Source organism: Procambarus clarkii, chromosome 19 (genome assembly GCF_040958095.1).
Source record: "Procambarus clarkii isolate CNS0578487 chromosome 19, FALCON_Pclarkii_2.0, whole genome shotgun sequence".
Classification (NCBI taxonomy): Eukaryota; Metazoa; Arthropoda; class Malacostraca; order Decapoda; family Cambaridae; genus Procambarus; species Procambarus clarkii.
Window position 1 is genome coordinate 40,637,349 of NC_091168.1, and position 12,500 is coordinate 40,649,848.

Below are 12,500 nucleotides of genomic sequence, written 5' to 3' on the forward strand. Positions count from 1 at the left end.
AACAGCACAAACAGTATTGTTGGAAGAGAAATATCAGTGTGTCTGTCCTTGAACCAGTGAGGGCGGTAGCCACCAGCTGACTGTGTGTGTAGCTACATCTCTTATTGCCTGAACTCACCATACAAGCTAAGATGTACAATTATGTTCAACAAAACATGTAGATACTTATATATAATGTCAGTGTATAGTGAATAAAAGTAAAAACAGTATGGTGAAAGGAGCATGCTGGCGAGTGAGGAGGTGAGGGAGGAAGGGAGGGAGGGCAGCCAGTGGCTGGCGTGTGCTGGCCACCCTTCGTTGCTTTTTGACTCACAATACCAACTTAGTGGTTCGTTATGGTGAATAAAACATGCAGATACTTATATATAACCTGTGTATATAGTATAATAACAGCAAAACTATTTGTTTATTGTTTTATAAACATAATAATTGAATCACTAATATGCACACCATAATTTTGAGTACAGCGATGGTCAACACATTTTATTATATATCACAATACAAACTATTGAATAATTTTACTGAAAAAAAAAAAAATCGGAAACATTGAAATAATTAGGTAATATCATCTTTGTGGCAACTCCTGCCCGATAGCTGGGGCAGAGCTGACCTCGTCTGGCGCCTGCTCTGTCAACGCCTCCTTTTTGCCAGACATCCTCGCCCTATTACTGCCAAAATATACCACATACGATTTTTTTTTCCTGTGATCAGGGAACACAAATGAACACTTATAAAACTAAAGAATTTTTTTAATTTTTTTTTGTTGCGCCAGTGGGTGTTGAAGGCCAAAAGGCCCTTAGTGGCCGAAGGGTTAAACATCATGTTATTTTCTGTTGCCCAATTGAAAACTTTGTTAATATCTGCTTGTAGTTTTTCAATGTCTTCAGCAGAGGTAATTTTCATGCTGATTTTTGTGTCATCTGCAAAGAATGACACGAAGCTGTGACTTGTAGTTTTGTCTATATCTGATATAAGAATTAGGAAAAGCAGTGGTGCAAGGACTGTACTTTGAGGTACAGAGCTTTTAACTGCACTTTGACTCGATTTTATTTGATTGACTGTTACTGTTTGTGTTCTGATCGACAGGAAGTTGAGTATCCAGCATCCTACTTTACCAGTTATTCCCATTGACCTCATTTTGTGTGCTATTACTCCATGGTCACATTTGTTGAATGCCTTTGCAAAGTCTGTGTATACAACATCTGCGTTTCGCTTTTCTTCTAAAGCTTCTGTGATTATATCAGTGGTTGAGTAACTGTGACAGACAGGATCTTCCCGCTCTAAATCCATGTTGTCCTGGGTAGTGTAGCTCATTATTTTCCAAAAAACTAGAAATTTGATTCCTAATCACTCTTTCAAAAACTTTTATTATGTGTGATGTTTGTACAACTGGTCTATAATTTTTTGCCAAGGCTTTACTCCTCCCTTCCCCCCCCCCCCCCATTGTGCAGAGGAGCTATATCTGCAGATTTAAGCACAGTTGGTATCTCACTGTAACCAGGCTCTTTCTTCATATTACACTGAGCACTCGCACTACTGGAACTTTACATTTCTTTATGAATATTGAATTCCATGAGTCAGGCCCAGGAGCTGATTGCATGAGCATATTGTCAATTTCTCTTTCAAATTCTTCCCAGTTCGTATTAATATCCATTATATTATCTGCACCTTGAATGTCATTCACAAAGAAGCTGTCTCGATCATCAACTTTCATGTTGTTTATTGGTGTGCTAAACATATCCTCATACTGGCTTCTTAGAATTTCACTAATTTCTTTGTTGTCCTCTGTGTACGTACCTTCAGTTGTAATTAAAGGTCCAATACTGGTGGAGGTTTTTTATTTTGATTTTGCATATGTGAACAAATATTTTGGATTTTTCTTTATCTCTTGTATAGGTTTCTGTTCCAATTCCATTTCCTCAGACTCGTATGATCGCTTCAACGTTTGCTCTATTTCTTCGCTCTCCCTATTTAGGGTTATTTGTCTTTTTTGTGATAGTCATGTCTGCCTAAGCATTTCCATTATGTCACCACCACTGATATCACCTTCCTCCCCTAACAACTTCCATCACTGACACCACCTGCCTTCCCAACAACAACTTCCACCACCTGCTTTTCATGAGAATAACTTCCACCACCTGCCTTCCCCGATACTAAATCCAACAACTGACACACTTGCCTCCTGACACCAACCCTCACCAATGACACCATTTTATCATCCATCAACCCCTTCTCCCTGGAAACAATGGTTAAGCAAAATAAAAAGACAACAACTGTACTCCTTACACTTTCGTGAATCATAGTAAATGACAGACATCTTCAGACGCTGATTGCGTGGACGAACAATCCTAACTTAATCAAAAATTTGTATGTTCCATTGAACATTTAGTACCAAATACAATGCGTTCGGACCATCAGGGAATTTGTTAGAGTGAGGATGCACTCTAACAGTATTACATTCACTTCATGTTCAGGAGTTGGGTTATTTGTTTTTCAGCCACATTATTGTCACTTAGTCTTTTCTTGCCTTAGGATGCAACCAGATAAGACATTTCAGAAGTTAAGAATTCTCGATGTCACGAGACAAAATGTCTGGACAAAGACTTGTATCAAGGTATCAAGGGAGCCGGTCGGCCGAGCGGACAGCACACTGGACTTGTGATCCTGTGGTTCCGGGTTCGATCCCGGGGAGAAACAATGGGCAGAGTTTCTTTCACCTTATGCCCCTGTTACCTAGCAGTAAAAATAGGTACCTGGGTGTTAGTCAGCTGTCACGGGCTGCTTCCTGGGGGTGGAGGCCTGGTCGAGGACCGGGCCGCGGGGACACTAAAAAACCAGCGTTGAATGTAATGAAACGCCATTTTCTGGGTGAGCCCCGGAGGCTCCCTGGAGCTTATCGGGCTAATGTGTGTTATGTTAGACCGGGACATTAGCTAAGGAGTTCAGACCTACCAGGGACCAGCGCCAGAACCTGGCCCCTTCAGAGAGGTTTCAGGGAGCAATGGCCCTGGAAAACCCCATATGGTTGGGGGTTTTCCTTATCTGCCATCGACCGGGGTTAGGCACCCAGAAAGGTAGGCGTAACAAAACAAACCCCACATGGTAAGAAACTACAACAAAAACCGAACAGAGAGGTAGAAAACTCCCTACAATCCCAAGGAAACAAGCAAACAAGCAAACATCACACTTTACTGCCGCGCCGATCGTCCGCGCAGCCCTCCCCACCCCGGGAGGGGGAGGGGGGAGCCCCGGACCTACCGCGCCGGCTGCCAAGCTCCAGTTCGGAAGCTAAGCTTCAACCAACGCGAAAAAACCGCCGACCGGTGGGAGGGAGGGTTTCCAGGGAGCCTCCGGGGCTCACCCAGAAAATGGCGTTTCATTACATTCAACGCTGGTTTTCTGTGGGGAGCCCCTACGGCTCCCTGGAGCTTCATACCCAAAGAGAAGGAAAAGAAAGGGCTAACCCGGGAGGCGGCCGCCACAAACTCTGCAACGCAAAGCCAAGACAACCGGTCGCAAACCTGCGACCCAAGGCAACAAGAACGCCCAAGAACAGACGCACATATGGATGGGCGGCCAAAAACCTGTGCGACCCACAATTCCCTGCGCCCGAAATGAGCCCGAGACGTCACCAACACAGCAGCAATTGCTGCAAACGTCTGAATAGCACGGGCGCAAAGACAGACCGCAGTAAGAAGGAAAACACTGCGGACGACCCGGGAGACCCGAGCCCTGAAAACAGGGAACGAAGGAACCGGATCAACCACAGCGCATCCCCCGGCACGGTACGCCAGCAACAGCAAAAAGCACAACTGGACAACACAGGACGCACCCCCCGGCCAAACCAAACAAGTACCAATACCCCAAGAACCCCTCCGGAAAGCAGCCGTCTCGACCGTCGCCAGGACAGAGAAAGGCTGCACACCAATAAAGCTACCACCAGTACCAAAGAGGAGGAAACTGAAACCGAAGGGGCTACCACAAACTGAGGGGAAGAGAAGAAGGCACCCTGAACAAGGACCAGGATGGCTCAGGGGACTCATGAGCAGGCCGGAGGGGAAACAAAACGCGAGAAGACGTAATAAACGTCATACAGTCTCCAAGACGAAGCTCGCAGGTGGGACACCGTCAACAAAGCCACCTGAACACCATAGAGATGGCGATACCTGCGTCAAAATACCAGACGCGAAGAGCCAAAGAGAAGGCCGAACCAGTCACGGACAGGACCGATTCGGCCTGCTGAAAGAGGCGAAGCCTCAGGAAAAACGCCCCGGGTACGGACACCTATCAAGCAGCGTCTGAAAAGAAGGCCGGGCCGGCCACAGTGGAACCATAAGGACTGTTCTCGTGGGAATGGGCTGCAACTGAGCCAGAACCCGAAGCAACAGCTGGACCAGGAGAAGAGGTACAGGTACCCCCCACCTCGACCAGGCCTGCCGAAAACCTCCACCGTGAAGTCCTCGCAGGTGGGAAGGGCGCCACAAAACGGGCGACGCCTAGACCACGCCGACCCGAAGACGTCCATGGCCAGGAGTCCATAAGCCCAACAGAGCCAACAAAACGAATCCGCGACGACTGGCCAACCCACGAAGAGGAATGAACCGAGACAGCTGTCCACCAGGACGCAGGACACACCCCGGACACGAACCACACGGTTAACCAAACCCCCTGTGGTTCCGGCAAGAACCACCAGAGAACAGTCCAAACAGAGCTGAATGGTAGAGTACCTAGTGACCCAAACCCTCCGAAGCGCAAACCAGACAGCCATGAACACCTGAACCGGGCTGTGAGCCCGACGGACAGACAGACTCCATCAACCTCGGCCGACCTGGTGAGCACTGGTCACAAAGCCCCAGCCGAGAGACGACCCGTCCGTGAACACATCGAGCGAAGGCTCGGGGAGCCGCCAAGGCACGGAACCCCGAAAACCCCAAAGAGGAAGCTGGTGACGCAGCACCAACACCAGATCCCCCAGAGGAACCCAAGGAATGCAAGAGGCGGAAGTGGAGTCTCCGTAGGAACCAACCGACGCCGGAGCCAACCCGACTCCGCGGGCAGACAAGCACGCCGAAGTGCAAACTCCCGCACAACCGCCCAAGCAACCGCTGAGCAACCCGGGACCCCCTCCTGAACAGCCAAAGGCGGGACCACAGCCACAGTAACACTTCTGGAGGGAAGACAATGAGGGGCCCAAGAGCCTGAAACAAGGCCTAGGCCCGAACCCGGGACGGAAACAGAAGGTAAAACCTCCAGATCACCAGGAAACCAAACCCAGCGATCTGGAAAGAACCATCCCCTGGCGAGCAGACAAGCGGACTGACTGGGAGCCCACTCCAGCCAGTCGTCGAGGTAGGCCAGACACCGAATCTCAGACGCAGACAGGGCACTAAGATCCGGTAAAGATGCAAAGAGTATACAAAGTGCCCCTCACAAAATAGGGAATGCAATAAAAACAGCAAACCTGAAGCCCCACCACCAAAGCAGTGTATGACAAACATATGAAGACATTATGACATATGACAATCATTATATGACAATATGACAAATATAATCAAAGCATTATATGACAAAGAGTGCTGGGAAGACGGGACACCACGAGAGTAGCTCTCATCCTGTAACTACACTTAGGTAAGTACACATAGGTAATTACCAACCGTGCTAGCCCCAGAAAAACTGGAGAGGAACGTGCCAAGAAGTGACCTGGAGGTCCAGGTCCACCATCCATGCACCCGGCCCTAACAGAATCCGAACAGGAGACAACAGTCCTCCGAGCAGGGCAGAGGATCCAGGGCTTCTGGAAGTAGTCCAGAAGAACTGCAGACTGGAAAAGCTCATGACTGCAAAAAGCAGACGGGAAGCCCAGAAGGATGGGGCGGATCGACCACGCCCCACGCACCCACGAAGAAGAAATGACGAAGCGCAGGGAAGAAGCCCACCCCGCCAGCTCTGAACCCCCCCCCAAGGGGGAGAAGCCGTCCTCCGACGCCAGCAGAGGCCGGAAGACAACCCAAAGCGCCCACCAACAGCGGGACCAAGCGAGAGGCAACAGAGCAAGCTGCTCCGCCAGCGCCCAGTCAACAAAGAAGAAGGGAACAGAACCCCTTCAGAAAGAAAAAGTACACTACCGAAGTCATGAGGAGAGACTACGGGAATGAAACCACACTTCGCTGGAAGAGGAAGTGAGGGGAGACCTGATCACCACATACAAGATACCCAAGGGAATCGACAGGGTTGAGAAGGACAGGCTATGTAACACAAGGGGCACACGCACTAGGGGACACAGGTGGAAACTGAGTACCCAAAAGAGCCACAGATAGAATGAAAGATTTTTTTTTTTTTTTTTTTTTTTTTTTTTTTTTTCTGAGTGTCAGAATGGGAACGGGAAGGCACTAAGAAGTAATGTGGCGACTCCTCACACAAGTAACGAGGCTGACCCCCATACAATGCCACATGTAGACATGACAGAGCCCAAGAGGCACAGGAACCGAAACACCTGTTGACGGACGGTTGAGAGGCAGGACCAAGGAGCCAGAGCTCAACCCCCACAAGCACAACTAGGTGAGGACATATATTGTAAAAGCACAAGCCGCCGACTAGTGGCAAAGAGCACTACGCCGGCCAGGCAAAGAAGGCACAAAACTGCATCAAAAGGCCCACCTCGACAGCAAAACCACAAAGTCCCAGCACAACCACAACATGTGCCAAGACCCAAAAAGCTCAGTCTGCAAGCCAGGAAGACCCCGGAACCCCAAAAGGCAGAACCGGGTCACACGAGGAAACAAAGTCCCCTGAACCCACAAAAGGGGGCCCAAGAGGAAGAAACCTCCAGAACGAAACCAAGGAACCCAAAGGAACCCAGAATCGAACCAGGGGGAGCCCAAACCACCACATTTGCCGGCGGAGAACACCACTAAAAGGCAAAGCACAGACCCCAGCAGAACGCCCTGGGAAAACGGTCCCCACAGACCGAAAACCGAGGGGCAAGGTGTGGGAGCAAGCATACCAGCCAGGGGCACTGAGCCTAAACCCAGAGGCTCAGACCCAAAATCAACACCCAAACGTTCCCAGAGGAACAGGCAACGGCAAGAAAACACCAGAAAAACAAAGAAACGACAACAGGAGAACAAAAACCCTGCAAAGTTTTTGAAAACTCACCAGAGACGCTCGCTCGCACACCCAGACGCATGTAAACAAACCGCAACGCCGCCCTGGAGGCCACGCCGGGAAACCGGCAGACGAAAATGGCCGCCAGCAGGGGCTGTGACTGACGCTTAATACACAAAAACACGCCAGCAAATGTGGGAAGCTAGCAGACTGGAAGGGCGAAAAACGACGCCCAACAGCAGAAAAACCCCTGAAGGGGCAAAACCGCCCCAGAACTGCTAGCAGGCAACCCCCACAGCCCCGGGAACCAACAACAGAGGCCCCGGGGCAGAGCCGTCCTCCAAGCCCTCCGCCCTTAAAGAAAAGCAAGAGCCCATGGGAAAGGCAACAAGAAAGGGCCGCTGGTAAGACCCAGAAGCCTTGGCAGGAGGCACAGGCTCAAACCTCCGTCCCCAACCCGAACGGGGCATCCCCCGAAAAACCGCCCGAGTCTCTGCCGCAACTGAACCCCGCCCCGACCCCGAAACCCGCAGACGGTCCGGAGCCGGGAACATGGAGAGAAAGGGGCGAGCAGCACCTAACCAAACGGGGCGGCCACGGGGCATTCGAGTGGGAAACCAACCTAGCATGTTGCAGCAACCTAACCTAGCTTGCAACACGGATGCCGCCTGTACTCTGAACAGTAATAACATCAGGAGAGTACTGGAGAACAAGCAGAGAATCACTCGCAAGACTCCGGGTCAAGGTGTCAGTGACCCAACAGGCAGCATGACGGAGGTAAAAATGGCGACTGTCACCCGGAGACAAGGGAACAGCAACCAACGATCCCGTTCAAGACGGGTTGGAACCCGGAAGACACATTCAATGGTCCCCCGAGCCCAGACAGGGGTTTCCAGGGCCCGTAGGGTAACAACTACGGGAAGCCCGGGCAAGGTGTTGCTAACCGGTTAAGAAACCCAAACATAACAAGAGGGTAGATTATAGCACTGAAAACCCCTGAGACGTGTACAAGCACGGGGGCCTAGCAGAGGGCCGCCAAACACTACCAGTGGAACTATAACCACCTTAGGCAGACCCCCACCAGGCAAGAAAATGAAAAACAAAAGAAAAACCCCGCAAAAGTACACCGTCTCCAGAGGCAACAGAAACCGGCCGCCGCTTAGGTGGCAGGCTGCGCAACACCTTGACGCCCTAACCAGCACAATACCAATCCCTACCCAGGGCCAAACAAGGGCCCCAAGCCCCAGCTGGCCCCAAGGGCGAGGCAAATGCCGAGCAGCAAGAACCTCTACGGGAATGGTTCCCGAACGCCCCAGGGAAGATAACCCTGTAACGCAAGGGCAGTACTCACAGGGCGCTTAGGGAAGTCAGCCACTAAGCACATGCAGCCCCGGCACTGATGAAGTACTCCTGGCCACCGCACACCACAACACACGGCAGTGAACGCCACACAAGGCAAACACCGCCTAGGAAACTGAGGCCAGAGAAGCGTCAATCCCGGTTGACATTAGCGAACGAACTGGAGCTTGGCAGCCGGCGCGGTAGGTCCGGGGCTCCCCCCTCCCCCTCCCGGGGTGGGGAGGGCTGCGCGGACGATCGGCGCGGCAGTAAAGTGTGATGTTTGCTTGTTTGCTTGTTTCCTTGGGATTGTAGGGAGTTTTCTACCTCTCTGTTCGGTTTTTGTTGTAGTTTCTTACCATGTGGGGTTTGTTTTGTTACGCCTACCTTTCTGGGTGCCTAACCCCGGTCGATGGCAGATAAGGAAAACCCCCAACCATATGGGGTTTTCCAGGGCCATTGCTCCCTGAAACCTCTCTGAAGGGGCCAGGTTCTGGCGCTGGTCCCTGGTAGGTCTGAACTCCTTAGCTAATGTCCCGGTCTAACATAACACACATTAGCCCGATAAGCTCCAGGGAGCCGTAGGGGCTCCCCACAGAAAAGCCCCGAAATCATCTCAAGATAACCTCAAGATATGAAGGTCCCCCTAAATCAAATTATTGACCTTCCCTAGGATGCAACCCACAATAGTTTCAGAACTCCTAGGTACCTATTTACTGATAGAACAAAGGAATCAGGTGAAAAAGAAACATGTCAATTTCTATCCCAGCTGGGGTTCAAACCCACGCTCTCTGGTTGTGGATCGAGAATGTACACCACTGCAGTACAGGACCCATTATATATATGCAGTTTTAACATGTTCTTACCTTCTCAAATTCTTTCTGTGATATATCACATATCTCTTGCCAGCCTTTAATATGTAAAGGGTCATGTGCCTGCAGCTTCACCACAGCTCCATATGCTCTCTTCTTAAAAGCTTCATCTTCATCAAACCTCCTCTTAGATTCCTTATAAAAGGTCTGGAGGTCAGCAATTGGAGGAGGCTTACTGGCAAAGTCTGGAAAACAGTCCTGCAAAGTAAGGGTTACATGAAAATTAGAAGAAATGGAAGATAAAAGATTTAATTCTCTTGTCTTTAATTCAATAGTGTATACAAAACATGCATTATAACTTGCCATCACCAGATAGCAGCACTGTGGAGGCTGCCAGTCCCCATCTCCATAATCTTCAGTCTGGAGCCGAAGAAAATAAGAACAAAAGCACCTGGCTGGGAGTTGGGAAGGCCCAGGTACCCACTGAGACCCCCCCTATAAAGAGACATATCATTACATTCAATGCTGGTTTTCTGGAGGAACCGAACTGTGGCTCCCTGTAGCTAACCCACAGAAAAACCCAGCGTTGAATGTAATGAAATGCCATTTTCTGAGTGCGGCCCAGAGGTTATTCAGAGCTATCCAGGCTGATATGGATATATTAGACTTTGGCATCAGTCAATGTGCATGGAGTTCTAGACCTACCTGGGACCATGGGCCAGAACCTGGCCCCCTCAGAGAGGCACGAGAAGCAATGACCTATAGAAAAGCCAGTGTGGTTGGAAGCATTCTATGCCTGCCATCAGGCACCTGTCAGGCACCCAGATAGGTAAGCGCCCCAAAACAAACCCCTATTCTGGTTAACATTGCTACTGAAAGCTGAACTAGTGGACAGACCTCTCCCAAATAAAATCGAGCATGATGTCACCACATTGCTGTCTGCACCCCCCCCCCCAGGGACGGGGAAGGGAGCCCCAGACCATCCAGACCAGGCTACTCACACCCCAGTTCTGAGGCTGGATGTGAAAAACATGTGAAACAATCGCCGATCGGAGGGAGGGAGAATTGCTGGGGGAGCCTCCGAGTCTCACCCAAAAAATGCCGTATCATTACATTCATCGCTGAGTTTCTAGGGGAAGCCCCTGTGGCTTCTCAGAGCTACTTACCCAGAGACAAAACCAAACGAAAGGGACTTAACCGGGAGATGGTCGGCTCTCGCTCCTCAACTCGAAGTCCAGACAACCGGCTGCAACTGCCGACGACACAGGCCAGACTAGGACCAGGAACATTAACAAGGTAGCGAGTGGCCAGGACCCTGTTTGATACCTGGTTGATGGGGTTCTGGGAGTTCTTCTACTCCCCAAGCCCGGCCCGAGGCCAGGCTCGACTTGTGAGAGTTTGGTCCACCAGGCTGTTGCTTGGAGCGGCCCGCAGGCCCACATACCCACCACAGCCGAGTTGGTTGTTTCTGTTTGACCCTGTTTGACCTCCAAAACCCCTGTGCCCAAATGTCAGCCCAAGGCATGTTACCGAAGACGTCAGACAATGCAGCAATCTTACGAACGTCGTGGGCACGAGGATAAACTGCAGGCTGTCTGTACCGAATAACCCTGTGGACGACCCGAGAGAAATAAGTTAGGGAGAGACCTCCCTAACCCCGGAACCTGACGTAGAGGTTCCCGGTATTAGAGAGGGGCTGGCTTGGGGGGCTTTGGGCCCCGTTGGACCCCTCCTGGGTTTTCCAACCCTCTGGGTGGGGCTTTCGGTTACAAGGAGTGGGGTTCCCCCCCCCCCCTTTGCCTACGAGTTTGTTTGGACGTCGGCCCCTCCCCGGGTTCAGTTCCGTGTCCCTTGGGGTCCATCGGTTCCGCCCTTTCTGTGGGTTCTAGGAGGAGGCCTAGAACTCCACCCACATTGACTGATGCCAAAAGTTAGGCCTATCCCTATCAGCCTGGATAGCTCCGGGGAGCCGTATGGACTTCTCCCAGAAAATAGTTCTGAACCGAAGGGGCCACCGTAAAACGAGCATAATAAAGAAAGAAAAGAACCTTGTCAAGAGACCAGGCAGGCTCGGGTGGTACATGAGCAGACCAGAGATAAAACAAGCACAAGAAAGCTTGCAAAAAGGTCGCCCAAGGAAGTATCAACCTCAACCTGGAGTGGTTCCTTCAACTCTGTATGATAAGAGGTAACAGTATTCAGCATAAGAAGTCGATCAAGAAACTGCCAAGAAATTACAAAATTGCCCACTTCGAAACAGAGGAGCAATGACAGAGAAAGGAAATGGTGAAAAGACCGCCAAAAAACCTCATACTGATGCCGAGAAGATGAATGTAGGTGGGACAACATGAACTCAGCCAATTGATCACCATACAGATGGCAATAAAGAGGCATAACAAACCAGCATTGAATGTAATGAAACGCCATTTTCTGGGTGAGATCCAGAGGCTCCCCAGAGCTCATCCATGCTGATATGCTAATGTCAGACTTTGGCATCAGCATGTGTATGGAGTTCTGTGGGCCTACCGGGGACCACAAGCCAGAACCTGCCCCCCCTCAGAGAGGCATGGGGAGCCATGGCCTATAGAAACCCCCATGTGGTTGGAAGCATTCAATGTCTGCCATCGACCGGGTCAGGCACCCAGAAAGGTAAGCATCCCAAAACAAACCCCTATTCTGGTGAAAATTGCTACCAAAAGCTGAATAAGTGGATAGAACTCCCTAAAAAGAAACAAGTATGACATCACACGCCGCCGCACCGTTGTCTGCGCACCTCCCTCCCTCCCGGGAGGGGGAAGGGGAGCCACAGACCCCGGCCCGGCTATTCACCCTTCAGTTCTGAGGCTGGATGTCAAAACCCGCGAAAAACCTGCCGACCGGGGGGAGGGAGGGATGCCGGGGAGCCTCCGGGTATCACCCAGAAAATGGCGTTTCATTACACTCAACACTGGTTTTCTGGGGGAGCCCCTTTAGCTCCCCGGAGCTAACTACCCACAGAGGAAAAGTAAAGGGACTGACCCGGGAGGCGGTCGCTGCTCACTCTTGAAGTCGAGACAACTGGCTGCAACCGCCGACCCAAAGCGACACAGGCCTGACTATGTCCAGGAACGTCCACGAGATATCGAGAAGCCAGGACCCTGTTCAACTGCCAAAATCCCTGCACCCGAATGTCAGCCCAGGACACGTTACCAAAAACTGCAGCAAGAGCAGCGAACTTGGAAATGTCATGTACCTGGGGATAGACCA

At 50.9% G+C, this 12,500-nt stretch overlaps 1 protein-coding gene across 2 annotated transcripts in view; it reads right to left on the reverse strand.

Annotated features, from left to right (window-relative positions):
* ArgRS (arginine--tRNA ligase-like protein) overlaps positions 1 to 12,500 on the reverse strand; it is a 277,968-nt gene that overhangs the window by 176,301 nt on the left and 89,167 nt on the right. For both annotated transcript variants that reach the window (XM_069327302.1, XM_069327303.1), the window contains one exon: positions 9,309 to 9,512. In XM_069327302.1, coding sequence (XP_069183403.1) covers positions 9,309 to 9,512 — 204 coding nt within the window. The remainder of the gene's footprint in view (positions 1 to 9,308; positions 9,513 to 12,500) is intronic.